The sequence below is a fragment of the Oncorhynchus mykiss genome, chromosome 1 (assembly GCF_057628025.1).
Source record: "Oncorhynchus mykiss isolate SJ-2025 chromosome 1, ASM5762802v1, whole genome shotgun sequence".
Lineage (NCBI taxonomy): Eukaryota > Metazoa > Chordata > Actinopteri > Salmoniformes > Salmonidae > Oncorhynchus > Oncorhynchus mykiss.
In genome coordinates, this window is record NC_143022.1 from 76,124,974 (window position 1) to 76,141,189 (window position 16,216).

Consider the following 16,216-nt stretch of genomic DNA (forward strand, 5'->3'; position numbering starts at 1 on the left):
TAGAATAAAAGCAGCACAATGATCATTGATTTGTTGTGGTTATGTAGAAATTTGTGTTCTGGATTATGAAAGGATGGAGACAGCTCCTCATCAAGGGACCATTGTTTATCCCTTAACAAGAAACAAATCCACAAACAATCAACTTTCAAATAGCCTACAAGTTACATAGCCCATAATTACTTTTAGTCCAGAACGACCTAACTGAAAGGTCGGTCCCTTTTTCCTGTTTCCATTACTATTTATTTCCATATTTGCATAACGACTCCAGGCTCTCTTTGGAGCTCCGTCAGGTAACTGTTCGTAGGCTAACAGCCTAACATATCAGGATTTATTTAATTAGAACTTTAATATGAGGAAGGGCAGTGGCTCCCAGACTCCCAGCAGGCCACATTAGATATTGGAAATCAAGTGGCTCTAATGAGACTGATTTAAATGCTTAGGGTTTTAATAAATGCATTTTTATAAAATATGTAGTGTGGCCTTGCTTATTACTTCTGGTCATTAGCCGTGAAGAGTCCCTGACAAGGATTATGAATCAGGCACTGTAATGCTACAGAATTATATTTTAAGTAGAGCGATGGTACATGAATATATATTTCTCAACCCATTATGCTCACTAAGATTACAAAGTTGATCATGGAATTGAAAAGAGAAATTGGTCTCCTTTGATTGATTTTGATGATATTTCAATGTGTTATTCATTAATAGCTTTGGTAAGTAACCATGTTGACTTGCATCCTACAGGACCGTGCCCCGTACGATGCCAATAGGCGGACCGCTACAACCACATTGACAATAGATGTTCTGGATGGAGATGACCTGGGCCCCATGTTCCTGCCCTGTGTCCTGGTCAACAACACCCACGACTGCAACCCAGTCACCTACCGAGTCACCATACCAGAATTCACCAAACCGGTACAAAACACACTGTGTGTGTGTATGTTTTTGGTTTTGCTATCCTGGGTACCAGAAGTCCTCACAAGGATAGTAAAACAAGAAGTCCTCACAACAATAGTAAAACAAGGGCATTTGACCAATTCACCACAAGGTAAAAGGCTATTTTATGCTCAGGGGTAATGTTTAGGGTTAGGTTAGTAGGGGTATGGGAGGAGGATTAGGCTTTGTGCGTGTGTAAGCGAACAGGTAGTGAGTGAGTGAGTGTCAGGCAGGTGATGATCTGACAAGTGTGTATATCATAAGTCACAGCGCTATACTGGCACAGACCAGCACCACACTGGCAGAACAGCATGGCAGGAGAGTGTGGAAGTAAATGCCACATCTGCAGTGTTTGAAGTGTGAGCGTGTTCCTCACGCACACTAATCCTTGCTGTTTTGTCTCAGCATGGTCATTTAAAAGCATTTTCTGGTCTGGTGGAACAGCAATTACAGCTGAAGTTTCAGTTAGCTTCAGACTAAAAACACCAGCTGAATTCCGATCAAAAAGCGATAGAGATTGATATAGCTTTGGTAGGAAATGTAGAGCAGAAAGAGATGGAGAGAGGGGTGGGGGGAGTCAGACTGAGGGAAAGAGAGAGGGGGGGTGTGGTGGGGTGCTGTGGACCTGACATCTCTCACAGGATGTCAGAAATAAGAGGGAGAGAGAGAAGAGGAAGAGGCCTTTATGAGTGCTGGGAGGTAGTGACCAACTACAGTGTCAAACTGAGATTGGAGTTGCAGAACGTGACAGTCCCATGTGTTTTTTGACAATGTGTCTTTTCTGCTCACCCTGTGTCACTGGGTCCCTGAGGGAGTTAGAGAGAAAGACTTAAAAATATGGTGATAGTGACTGAGAAAGGGAGAAGGAGAGGAGATGGACAGTGACCTAAATAGTTAGAGACATGGATAAAGAGAGAGAAATAGAGTCATTGTGAATCCAGTTGTTGGCTGAGAGGAGTCAGGGTGATTTATAATTAATGATAAAAGGTTTGCAGACTGCTAAGTATGCAGGGCCGGGGAGCTGTGTGGATTTCTACAGTACAGTACCCAAAGCTCAGCTTTCTCATCAGTGGAAGAAATGTTGGAAGCTAGAGAGCAGGATGGAAAAGTATATCTCTTTCTCTCTCTGTCACTTTCTCTATCTCTTGTTCTCTATCTTGCTTTCTCTCTCTCTCGCTCTATTGCTCTCGCTTACTCTCTCTTTCTGTCTCTCTTTCTATCTCTCTCGCTCTGTCTAATTGTATCCCCCAAAAGCTTCACTTCAAGTACTGTCTTTTCAAGGTAACTAATTTAGCCAACATCTGAATGTTTCATTTTTCCCCAGGCATATAACAATGCCTAGTCTAACATTCTTGTGGCTAAACTTCCTAGGCATATAGTGCCTAGGCTAACATTCTGGTGGCTAAACCTCCTAGGCATATAGTGCCTAGTCTAACATTCTGATGACTAAACCTCCTAGGAATATAGTGCATAGTCTTAACCTTCTGATGGCTAAACCCCCTATGGGCTCCAAATCATAGGTCTATGACCGGTCGTACACACAGTAGGCCTACTGAATAAATCCAGGTTTTCTAGGTTTCCCATCATTTATATTCCACCTCCAACCCCAACATGACAGAATGAGTGGTGTCAGGTGTAGGAACTTGCCTACCTTGTTTTGTGCCGGCTCCTGTTCCACTGATTCAGACTCTTTAGTTTTGACTACACATCTTGGTGAATCCAGCCAATAACGGCAATAGTTAGGTTCTAAATTCCGTCTCAGTAATCCAGATGGATACCCAAAGAAAGCTCTAGCTAGATGTTTTCACCACACTAGGTTATGCAGCAGTGAGAGCAGATACAGAGTCACAACATATATTTATAACCTCCAACTAGGCCTCCCTTCCCAAACAGACCCCCCTTTTGTGTCTAGGATGAACGATCAATCTCTGTGGCTGGGCAGATGGTGTTATCATCCCAGCTTGAGTCCGGTACTCCTTCACGCCTCTCAAAGGTCTTCTTATCAGTCAAGTTAGGGAGTATTATTCCACACATTATTCCACATTCCACATTATTCCAGTCCACTACAGTCCACAACCTAATTATCCTTCTCATACACAAAGAACACTTATTTCTATTTTTAAGAATAAGCTATGTATTCATACTAAGATAATATATTGATATAAAACATTAATAGTATATAATGATACTGTATATTAAGAGGATATGTATCCTCCAAAGCTATCTATCTATTCTGGGCAGTTGAACCAGTGCGCAGACTCTGAGTACAACGCTTGTCAATGGTTTACAGTTTATTGCCAGAGTAAAATGGACAGTGTTCACCAGCAAAGCACCCCCACACCATCACACTTCCTCCTCCATGCTTCAAGGTGGGAACCACACATGCGGAGATCATCCGTTCACCTACCCTGCGTCTCACAAAGACACGGTGGTTGTAACCAAAAATCTCCAATTTGGACTCATCAGACCAAATGACAGATTTCCAACCCCTACCTTGTCATACATTTTTAACAAGGCACACCTGTTAATTGAAATGCATTCCAGGTGATTACCTCATAAAGCTGGTTGAGAAAATGCTAAGAATGTGCAAAGCTGTCATCAAGTCAAAGGGTGGCTACTTTGAAGAATTTAAAATATGAAATATATTTTCATTTGTTTAACACTTTTGTGGTTACTACATGCTTCCTTGTGTTATTTCATAGTTTTGATGTCTTCACTATTATTCTACAATGTAGAAAATAGTAAAAATAAAGAAAAACCATGGAATGAGTAGGTGTGACCAAACTTTTGAATGGTCTTGTATATCTATAGATATATTAATGAATAACTTACTAACATTAGTAAATATAAGATAAAATATTAATAAATGTTTAAAATGCAATTGACAATATTTTATCAATACTTTATGACCAGGGGTTATTAAAAAAATTTACCGAATTTGTTTTGCAGAGTTTGTTCAGCCTTCCTAGATTGCAAGGCTATATTATCAGCTTTTTTTCTGGTAGTTGCTTGGAAAACTGTACCTGCTGCAGTAAAACCATTGTGTTACTACAGTGCTTTCAGAAAGTATTACAAAGTGGGATTCAAGTTGATTTAACTTACTTTTTTTGTACACAAAATAGTATGTAATGACATAGTGGACATTTATGAAAAATAAAACAATACATGTTAGTCAATGCATGTTAGAATCACCTTTGGCAACAATTACAGCTGTGAGTCGTTCTGGGTAAGTCTCTAAGAGCTTTGCACACCTGGATTGTACAATATTTGCACATTATTCTTTTTTAAATGATTCAAGCTCTGTCAAGTTGGTTGTTGATCATTGCTAGACAGCCATTTCCAGGTCTTGTAATAGGTTTTCAAGTCGATTTAAGTCAAAACTGTAACTAGGCCACTCAGGAACATTCAATATCATCTTGGTAAGCAACTCCAGTGTAAATTTGTCCCTGTGTTTTAGGTTATTGTCGTGTTGAAAGGTGCATTTGTCTCATAATGTCTGTTGGAAAGCAGACTGAACCATGTTTTCCTCAGGAAATGTTTCTGTGCTTAGCTCTATTCCGTTTCTTTTTATCAAAGAAACTCCCTGGTCCATGCTGATGACAAGCATACCCATAACATGATCCAGCCACCACCATTATTTAAAATATGAAGAGTGTTAATCAGTAATGTGTTGTGTTGGATTTGCCCCAAACATAAAGCTTTGTATTCAGGAATTAATGCTAATTTCTTTGCCACGTTGTTTGCTGTTTTACTTTAGTGCCTTAATGCAAACAGGATGCATGTTTTGAAATATGTTTATCCTGTACAGGCTTCCTTCATTACACTCTATCATGTAGGTTAGTGTTGTGGAATAACGACAATGTTGTTGATCCATCCTCAGTTTTCTCCTATCACTGCTATTAAGCTCTTTAACAGTTTTAAAGTCACCATTGGCATCATGGTGAAATCCTTGAGCGGTTTCCTTCCTCTCTGGCAACTGATTTAGGAAGGACACCTGTATCTTTGTAGTGACTGGGTGTATTGATACATCATCCAAAGCGTAATTAACAACTTCACCATGCTTAAAGGGATATTTCATGTTTTGTTTTTACTTTTACCCATCTGCCCTTCATTTGCGAGGCATTGCTGTACTAAGGGACCTTTACAGATAATTGTGTGTGGTGTACAGAGATGAGGTAGTCATATCGAAACTCATGTTAAACACTATTATAGCACACACAGATAATAATGCAATTATTATCTGAGTTTAATCACATTATTATTCCTGAACTTATTTAGGCTTGCCATAACAACGGGGTTGAATACTTATTGACATTTCAGCTTTTCATTTTTTATTAATTTGTAAACATTTCTAAAAAATATAATTCTACTTTGACATTATGTGGTATTGTGTGTAGGCCAGTGACCCAAAATTCTCAATTGAATCCATTTTGAATTCAGGCTGTAACACAACAAAATGTGGAAAAGGGTGTGAATACTTTCTAAAGGCACTGCAAATTCATATGCTGTATGGTGAGGCTTTTCTCTGAATGAATAATTGATGAGTGTATTGTATGTAATTATAGAGGCTAGACACACCTTATTGAGTTGATATGTATTTATTTGCTCCCTTAGGGTTATTAGCTATCTGCTCTGGAGTCCTCACGAGAATGGCTGCTGGAGGAGTATTATAGCTAATCATCATTGTGCAGAGCTAGAGGGATTTGATTTAGCGCACCTCCATACATTGTAAAAGTGGTGGAGTGTGTGTGTGTGTGTGTGTGTGTGTGTGTGTGTGTGTGTGTGTGTGTGTGTGTGTGTGTGTGTGTGTGTGTGTGCGTGCGTGCGTGCGTGCGTGCGTGCGTGCGTGCGTGCGTGCGTGTGGGGGAATAAGGATTACAGTGGACCCTGGGATATAAATACTTTCCCCAAGGGAGGGATTCTGCCAGAGCTGTTGGTTAGCCATGTGCCTTCCTGTGCTTGGGAAGTACAACGCAAACCGCTAAGCACACATCCACTTACTGTATTAGCCATATGTGGGTACACTAGGGAAATGCAGAGCAAGCTAATTAGTGCTAAGGGTGTCTATTAGCAATGAGTGTGCGTGAATAAGAGAAGTCGCCTAGCCTACAGCACAACAAACAGATTAGCTGTGATGTATGGTACTATTATGCATGTTGGTGAGAATTCTGAGGAAGAAGAAACTTAAAGCTGTTTAATTAGATTGTTAGCCTATTGTGTTAACAGTAGTGTACTGTGTGAATGGGGACTGAATCTAACAAAGCCATAATACTGATATATTGTTTATGATATTTAATATTGAACATTTATTTGCATTTTGTCACGTTTCCCTTGTTCGCAAAAGGCTTAACAGTGTAATGGGGATACAAACTACTAACACAGTTAATTGGTTACTGACTCCCCCCTCTTCCTTCCTCCCTCCTTTTCAGAGTGAACTGAACCCACTGGGGGTGACCCCGCCTATTCAAGCTGTGGACATGGACAGGAACATTCAGCCCCCGTCTAAAAGGCCAGGGATCCATTACTACATACTGGTTGGTAGGTTCCTCACAGAGCTACCAGTCACACACATGCATGTTTGCATGATCAGTTCCACTATTCCACTTTGATCCTTTAATCGCTAATGTCTTATCAATGGTCACCATTCATGCCCAAAAGCACAAAAACAGATGATTTGTGCATGTTGTTTTACTTCAGGCCAGCCCTCAAAGTACCCAGACTACTTCTCCCTGAACAAGACGACCGCAGAGCTCCTCCTCTTGAAACCAGTCAGCAGAGACCTGTACACCAAATTTACCCTCATCATCAAAGTAAGCAAACCCACCTTTAACCTGAAATCAAGGTGCAACATGTATCACACTATCAACCAGAGAATTTGGGTAAGCTTAGTCAGCTTTTAAGCCTGACAAAAGGCAACTAAACCAATACTTACAGAAGTGTCAGTAATCTAGGAACATGTGATAGGAATTGTTGCTGTAGCCTTCTTATGAATCCTGATCAGAACTAGGGATTACCTGTGGTGATGAACAGAGCAGACTATCATCCACCCACCAGAACCTCTCTCCATTTAAAACGGTAGCCCCTGAGCACTGATCAGGTTGCCATGCACACAGAGAGGAGAGCAGAGGAAGGAGTGATCTCCACGCAGAGGAGAGGAGAGAGTGATGATGTGTGAAGAGCATGTTTTGTGTCGCCAGGAGAGTTGTCTATGGTGCGATGTCAGGCTTATCTAGCTGAGTCACATGGAGATAGAACTGGTGCTGGGGGTATCAGCAGTATCATGTCTTTGGCTATGCCGGATTAAGTGATATGACATGCTATTCTATAAAATAATTTCTCCGTAATTAATATCACCCGATTGAGCTAATCATGTAAATGTAATTAACTATAGAGTCGGGCACCACAAAATAATATTTATAGAGCTGTTATCTTCCGAATAAACTCTTAAAGACCTAGTAATATTTTACATCAATAGCAGTCAATATCAATCGTCGTCTTAATTCAGTCTCATCTGAAAGTTGTAAATTCTTTTATCTGCACCAAACCTGGCTAACAAGTTGAATCAGCAATACAAAATTGGGTTTAAATATTTATTTACTAAATACCTAACTAATCACACAGAATTACACATACACACAATTAATCATAACTTGATTACAAATGACGTCATAAAGGAAAACGTCCCTAGCGGGCGGAACATATATGACAGCTTTTTACACAAACGAAAAGGGGCTGTGATTAGTGAAGGAGCGGGAAGACTGAGGTTTGTAAATACAGTATCGTATGCATTCTAAATTACCGCCCATTTGGAAAAGGAAAATGCAATAAATATTTACTCTGAGCTGCGCTTCAGTAGGTTGGTGGTAGATGGAAGGCCGTGTTGCCAAAGTCCTTTGTCCTTTGAAGAATGTCTCTGGTGGTCAATTGGATACGTTGTAGTAACGTTGCTGTGTGGTAGACGGCATACTCTGTCTGTTCCTTCCTAACCTCCGTCTGCAGCTGCGGTTGCTAACTCAACGGCTAGGAGGTAGCACTTCTGTAGTGAATAAGAGTTCAAAGTTCATACCATTCGCAAACCAAAGCTCACACTGATGTTGGCTTCATTCTGTAGTTATTCTCTGAACCATTCTGAACCATTCTGACATAGGACCGTCGTCCTACATCCATAGAACAGGAAGTTATGTTGTCGTCAAGGGCTTATATAGGAAGGGAGAGGAGGGCGTGTTTGAAAAGTTGTATAACCCATGTCCCTTCACAGGGCGGGCCACTGATTGAGCAGCCTTATCTTATGAAAACCCAAATCTCACATTTTAGAAGCTGAAATCACATTTCATCCCATCACAAATAATTTCATATTCAAACATTTAAATTGAACAATAATTCCATGTGAATCCAATAACTCTGATGTGTTGAGTTTATGTAATCTTCTCATTGATGAGAAAGTCTCAGATGACAACCGAACTGACATCATATTCATTAAGTCCCACCGCATATGTTCAATTGGTCGCATTACCAGAATATAGTTCATTTCCCCCCACCTTCTGATGTTCCCCGAATCTCTATGTTAACCAAGGGTTTTGGCAAATGTAACCTCAGTAGGGTAGAGAGAGGAAAAAGGGGGGAAGAGGTATTTATGACTGTCATAAACCTATCCTCCAGGCCAACGTCATGACAGCAGGGAAGAAGATAGAGAATTATAGGTTGGTATCTGGAGACTGCTCTTTAGGTTGGCTAGCAGATACTGCTTTACAAATATGCCTACTGCCATTGAAATACATTGAGATCTTATACATTGAGATACCTGGAGGAGAGAAAATAGTATAACATTGTTGTATTTTATTGTCACTTGTTGTAGAATGTTCAGCACCAAGGACATGTTGCACCAATGTTATCATTGATTCTGATGTCTCATTGGAAAAAGCCATTTTCTCTCAGAGGGTGGCTAGGACAAAAGTGAAAAATAAAGATGAGTGAGATGAATGGATGGGGAAAGAGGAGGAGACAATAATAGTCAGATCAATACAGAGGAAGGGGAAAGAAAAAAATAACAAGAGAAATAGAGAGAGAGAGGGGAATGAGGGGGGGGGGCAATGAAGATTGAGTGATAAACAGTGACTGTAGGTGGCAGAGAGTTTCCTGCAGCCTGGTGTGTTCTAGCAACGGAACACAGGTAATTTACCACTGCCTCCCAGAAACAGGGACATTACTAAAGAGACAAACCACAAGGGAACATACTTCATCATCCTTTTCCCTCCTACCCTCTCTCTATCTGCCTAACGCTTTCACTCGCTGCCTCTCTCTCTCCCCATCTCCTCCTTCTAAAAGCATTTTCCCTCCGGTGTTCCTGAGAGTAGATTAGATCCTAGGGAGAAACCACAGGGTAGAAGTGGGTGGTGGGTCGATGGTTGTCCAATCTCATCAGTCTGAGATGGGCAGGAGGTGGGGTTGGTCACAGGAGATGGACACAGTGAAGATGTACAGATAAATTGGTGGTGGTAGACATGGAAGGAGTGCTCTTCAAGCTGGGCAGCAGGAGGATATGAGAAAGATGGACAGATGAGGCAGCACACCAAAAGTGAAAGTTGGAAAGCAAGCAATGAGCAGGGGAATCTTTTATTTTATACTCCAATATACTTGCAATAGATTCTATTCAATTCTATAGATTCTATGCACAGGTACTCCGACCTTAAAAAGAAACAGAGAGAACGTCCTAAAGAATATATTTTCTTGTGAGTAGCTAGGTTTACATCTAATTGGCGACTTTTCATTCAAATGTTTTAAAATCAGCATAAAGAAGATATGTGAATTTTCCCACCAGTGGTGTGTTTCCACTGAACGACCTTGTGAATAAAAATCAGTGTGTGATGGCGTAGTACACACAAAATGTACTTTTTCGCTTAAGTTTTCATGTACCGAATAAAAATCTAAAGTTCAATGTGTCCATCACATTTTAAACCGCTAGTTTTGTCACAAAAACTGCTGCGTTAATAAATAGCAAATGTGCCTACTTTGGTCTTGGCATGTACGCTCTAGCCAACAGCTCGGGTATATACTGTACAGTGCGGGTAGGCTGTGCGGGTTGGCTAGTCTACATGATGAGATTATTACTGATAAGAGCAAGAATATTTTCAGTTGTCAAACGACACTCAAGCATCAAGTCACCAGAATTAGACCCTCAATATTTATTGGAAAGGAGCATCAAGAAACTGTGATCTCTTTTTTGGATCTTCAGACTACGGAAAATCTACAGTACATACTAGCATGGTGGGTCAGTAGGTTCCCTCTGCTAGCATGATGGCATCATAGTATTCAGGGCACCTCTCTGCCTTCCCTCCTCCCTTCCTCTACGCCTCTCATCCTCTCCTCCTCGCCAGGTTCACTTGCAATGAAACAACATTTGTGTAGGAACTGCCTTAGATCAAGTAATTGTGTAATATATTTTTGAGGAATTATGGTGGTCTGACTGTATGACTGCACACAATCGGTGGCTCATCATCCATGCTAGGATATAGTTTCACACGCGTGTTAGGTTACAGTGTGACTATCACTAAAAGCTCATGTGATACTTGGCTGAAGCGACATGCAAATTGATGCGTGCTAATGTGGCATGTTACTGTAGTAATTTCCCCCCACCAACTGTGCAGCAATAAATGCAAAAACAATGGAAGCAACATGTACGCCCCTGTGATTGGTTACAGTATCGTATTATCCACAGTCCATTACACAAGACACCGACATGGTTGGTTGAGTACAAAAAAAAAATGTTGAGTACAAATGTGTGTACACAGTACAATTAAATTAAGACGGTTATTTATGTCCCCCCAGAAAGACAATGTTTTGAACATGTCCTGGTCTTTGTCAGAACTTTCTAATAGGGTGTTGAATGGTGCATTGAATGTGCACACAGTTTTATGATTGCCTCAAGCAAATACGAATGCTGACATTTAGATTACGTGTCTGATTGCTGTGAATGCTTGTCAATAGCTAGGTTTAATATCAAAGATCCACATTACAAAATTTCATGATTTGGATGCACTTATCCATTGAACTGGTGAGCAGCATGAGAAGGCACATTTTTAAGACAGCTACTAGGGGTGCAGGTCTTTGCTTCAGCCCAGCTCAAACACACTCAGTAGCAGTGCGTTGGTAAAATCACAGAGGAAGCCACCATGATATACAATAAGGCCGTGACAACAAAAAGATAAATCAGGCCTACCAACGTTGTGTCGTCGGAAAACTTAATGATGGTGTTGGAGTCTTTCTTGGACAGATTCAGATTCAGAAAACGTTTAATGTCTTCAGTGGTGGAATACATTTAACAACACATCACATAACCAGAGAGCCGCATCAGTCCGGTGAAGTCTGCACATATTGCACGTAACAAACAGTTAATATTTCCAACAGTTTACTACACAGCTACTGATTTAGAAACACAGCGAGTTACCCCAAGTCAGCACAAAGAAAACAGGAGCACTTTCTCAGCTATTCCAGCAGCATTTCAACTTAAACAATTCAACATCATCAAATCAAGATACCACAAACAATTTAGTCCAATCAACGTTGCTAAATATCATGTGGCTGTCCATGGTGCTGATTAGATTTCTGTGCGTGTGTGAGTCAAATCAAATCAAATTTTATTTGTCACATGCGCCAAATTCACTGCAGCCCCGTTGACGAGAATGGGGGCGGGCTCAGCCCTCCTTTTCCTGGAGACCACGATCATCTCCTTTGTCTTGATCACATTGAGGGAGAGGTTGTTGTCCTGGCACCACACTTCCAGGTCTCTGACCTCCTCTCTATAGGCTGTCTCATTTATCAGGCCTACCAACGTTGTGTCGTCGGAAAACTTAATGATGGTGTTGGAGTCGTGCTTGGACAAATTCTGATTCAGAAAATGTTTAATGTCTTCAGAGAGGCAATTCATCTTGCAGCAGTCATAAAACATATCACATCTAAAAATGAAAAATAAATAGCAAAGGACTTTTACAAACAAATAGGCAGGGTAAGTGCAGTTGCACAAAGTTGCACAATTGCATTCGGAATAAAAGAGTACTTGGACCTATTTCTTTAACCTTAGGTAGTCTGTACCTGAGGCCAGAGGGAAGGAGCTCGAATAATTTTATTTGCCTTATGAAGGGCTCTGGGTGAACAGGGAGTACAGGAGGGGACTAAGCACGCACCCCTGGGGGTCCCTGTGTTGAGGATCAGCGTGGCAGATGTGTTGTTGCCTACCCTTATCACCTGGGGGCGGCCCGTCAGGAAGTCCAGGATCCAGTTGCAGAGGGAGGTGTTTAGTCCCAGGCTTCTTAGCTTAGTGATTAGCTTTGTGGGCACTATGGTGTTGAACACTGTGGTATACTCCTCAATGCCATCGGATGTGTCTCTGAACATATTCCAGTCTGTGCTAGCAAAACAATCCTGTAGCTTAGCGTCTGCGTCATCTGACCACTTCCGTATTAAGCGAGTCACTGGTACTTCCTGCGTTAGTTTTTGCTTATAAGTAGGAATCGGGAAGATGGAATTATGGTTAGATTTGCTAAATAGAGGTTGAGGGAGAGCTTTGTACGCGTCTCTGTGTGTGGAGTAAATGTGGTCTAGTGATTTTTTGTCCTCTTATTGCATATGTGACATGCTGGTAGAAATGAGAAAGTTCCCCTGCATTAAAGTCCCCAGCCACTTGGAGAGCCGCCTCTGTGTAACGGATGTGATACGGCTAGCTTAGTTAGCGGTGGTGCGCACTAAATAGCGTTTCAATCGGTGACGTCACTTGCTCTGAGACCTTGAAGTAGTAGTTCCCCTTGCTCTGCAAGGGCTGCGACTTTTGTGGAGCGATGGGTAACGATGCTTCGAGGGGTGACTGTTGTTGATGTATGCAGAGGGTCCCTGGTTCGCGCCCGGGTATGGGCGAGGGGACGGTCTAAAGTTATACTGTTACATTGGTGCTGTGACCCGGATCACTGGTTGCTGCGGAAAAAGGAGGAGGTCAAAAGGGGGGGTGAGTGTAACGGATGTGATACGGCTAGCTTAGTTTGCGGTGGTGCGCACGTCACTTGCTCTGAGACCTTGAAGTAGTAGTTCCCCTTGCTCTGCAAGGGCCGCGGCTTTTGTGGAGCGATGGGTAACGATGCTTCGAGGGGTGACTGTTGTTGATGTGTGCAGAGGGTCCCTGGTTCGCGCCCGGTTATGGGCGAGGGGACGGTCTAAAGTTATACTGTTACATCTGGATGAGCATTTTCTTGTTTGCTTATGGCTTTATACAGCTCGCTGAGTGTGGTCTTAGTGCCAGCATCGGTTTGTGGTGGTAAATAGACAGCTACAAAAAAATGTAGATGAAAACGCTCTAGGTAAATAGTATGGTATGCAGCTTATCATGAGATACTCTACCTCAGGCAAGCAAAACCTTGAGACTTCCTTAATATTTGATTTTGCGCACCAGCTGCTATTGACCCCTTGTCTTACCGGAGGCAGCTGTTCTCTTTCTGATGCACGGAAAAACCAGCCAACTGTATATTATCCATATCCTCTTTCAGCCACGACTCTGTGAAACATGTTACAGTTCTTAATGTCCCATTGGTAGGATAGTTTTGAATGGAGCTCATCCAGTTTATTCTCCACTGATTGCACGTGGCCAATAGGACGGATGATGGAGACTGGTTACCCACTCCCCGACAAATTCTCACAAGGCATTCTGACCTGTGTCCCCTGTACTGGTGTCTTCATGTGAATGACGGGGATTTGGACCTGGTCAGGTAAATCCTTCGCGTCCTACTCATTAAATAAAACATCTGTCTTTAGTTCGAGGTGAGTAATCACTGTTCTGATATCCAGAAGCTCTTTCCGGTTATAAGAGTCGGTGGCAGAAACGTGATGTACAAAATAAGTTACAAAGAACGTGAAAAAACACACAAAATAGCACAATTGGTTAGGATCCCGTAAAACGTCAGCCATCTTCTCTCGCGCCATTCTTGTGAGCCTACTTCATGTGTGCAAGTAGAAAAAACATGTTAACTCACCCAGACTAGATGAACATCAATGTCATCCTCCTATAGTACACATTTTTTGTTTTTGTTGTCCTAGACTGTAGGCTACCAGGATAAAATGCTTGCTAGCCTTACTATCTCGCATGGGCAACAAGGAACCAGCGAAATTGGCTAGCTAGTTAACTTGAGCATACTACATCTAGACTTCAATCGTCTCAGGCCAGTGGCACAATGTATGAATTTATGGTCAGATCAGAAACTCAGTAATAATCATTGTCCTGTACGGAACCTCAAGTTCAAATCCATATCTCCATCCATGGCTTAGGAAAGGGTCGATTTTAGCTAGCTAGCTACTGCAGGAAAATAACAGAAGTGGACCAGAAATATATATACAAATTCAGAAAAATACATTTGACTTTTGATGTGATTTGATTGGTGTGAAGCCAAATCCAAACTGGCCTCCCTTGAGGGGTGGTTTTGCTACGCCAGTATCATCCGGAGTTGAGCTCAACTGAAAAATGTTCATCATGGGAGGCAAAATGCTCGCTGGCATCAATCAATCAAATGCTACATGTGGCAACATGTCATACTCTCTTGAGCCAGACAGCATCAGATACATGCGCTACACATGCTGAGACAGATGGGTATTGTTTTCCTCGCTCAGATGATTCCTCCAGTGAGATAGATTCAGCCACTTGCGAATTTAAGGAAATTCATGAAAACACAGAGAGTCGAAAGATAAGTGGGGAAGCCTATCTTTCCTTGACATCGATGAATGCATGCCACTGAACACACCTGATTCTACCAATCAGCTGTTCATCAGGACCTTGATTAGCTTTAATCGGGTGTGTTAGAATAGGGCTGGAACAAACGCCTGCACACAGGAAGAGGGTTGGCCAACCCTGATATAAACAATAAAGTCTGTGGTATCATTCAAAACAGAAACTGAACTGCTAGCTAACCATTTTAATTAGCGTCCATTCATCCCAGATTAAAGCATTTGTTTTAAGTTTCTTACCAATTACTGGAATCTAATTCAAAGTGGTTGTTTGATTAATTTGCGAATGATTTATGTAATTGAAATGACAGTCTTTCGGAAACAATGCTCTCTGCATTTCTATTCCCTCGGTAATCTGACGTTCAGAAGTTTGCATTTCAATTGTGACACTGAGTCCTTGTAAATGGTGTAATATCTGGCATTCAAATGTGTTTAGCTTTGTTTACTGATCTGCAACAGTTATTACAAAAATAGTCAGTCTGTCATAATAATCTTATGATTGTATGTTCCATGTACGTTGTAAGTTGCATATCAGTACATGTTACAGTGAGGTTCAAATCATATCAAAGTTTATTTGTCACGTGCGCCGAATACAACAGGTCACCTTTCACCTTACAGTGAAATGCTTACTTACAGGCTCTAACCAAAAGTGTGAAAAAAAGGTGTGTGTGTGTGTGTGTGTGTAGGTAAGTAAAGAAATAAAACATCAGTAAAAAGACATTTGAAAATAACAGAAGCAAGGCTATATACAGACACTGGTTAGTCAGGCTTATTGAGGTAGTATGTACATGTAGGTATCGTTAAAGTGACTATGCATACAGCTGTATATGATGAACAGAGAGTAGCAGTAGTGTAAAAAGAAGGGTTTGCGGGTGGTGGGACACAATGCAGATAGCCCGGTTAGCCAATGTGCGGGAGCACTGGTTGGTCGGCCCAATTGAGGTAGTATGTACATGAATGTATGGTTAAAGTGACTATGCATATAAGATAAACAGAGAGTAGCAGCAGCGTAAAAGAGGGGTTGGGGGGGGCACACAATGCAAATAGTCCGGGTAACCATTTGGTTACCTGTTCAGGAATCTTTTGGCTTGGGGGTAAAAGCCTTTTTGTCCTAGACTTGGCACTCCGGTACCGCTTGCCATGCAGTAGTAGAGACTGGGGTGGCTGAGGTCTTTGACAATTGTTAGGGTTCATAATAAATATACACGTTTCTGCTTCTTTTAGGCTGAGCAGGACAATGGCCACCCACTCCCAGCATACGCTGAACTGATCATTGATGTCCTGGATGAGAACAACCAGGCTCCGTACTTCCAGTTCCAGTCCTACCAAGGCTACGTCAGCGAGTCCTCCCCAGTAGGCACCACCATCTCTGCCAGCTCCAACCTCACTGCCCCCTTGGGCATAATCGCCCTGGACAAAGACATTGAAGAGGTATTGGGGATGTCTGCATGCACACACACAAGCGCACACTCTCACAAGCACAAGCATGTCACTTATGAACCTGCAAATACACAATACTATG

General features: G+C 41.7%; 1 protein-coding gene across 2 annotated transcripts in view; it reads left to right on the top strand.

Annotated features, from left to right (window-relative positions):
- The window catches only part of LOC110528891 (protocadherin-15), a 275,550-nt gene that overhangs the window by 98,022 nt on the left and 161,312 nt on the right, over positions 1-16,216 (top strand). For both annotated transcript variants that reach the window (XM_090240353.1, XM_021611090.3), the window contains 4 exons: positions 745-915; positions 6,366-6,474; positions 6,634-6,746; positions 15,919-16,125. In XM_090240353.1, the coding sequence (XP_090096479.1) occupies positions 745-915; positions 6,366-6,474; positions 6,634-6,746; positions 15,919-16,125 (600 nt within the window). The remainder of the gene's footprint in view (positions 1-744; positions 916-6,365; positions 6,475-6,633; positions 6,747-15,918; positions 16,126-16,216) is intronic.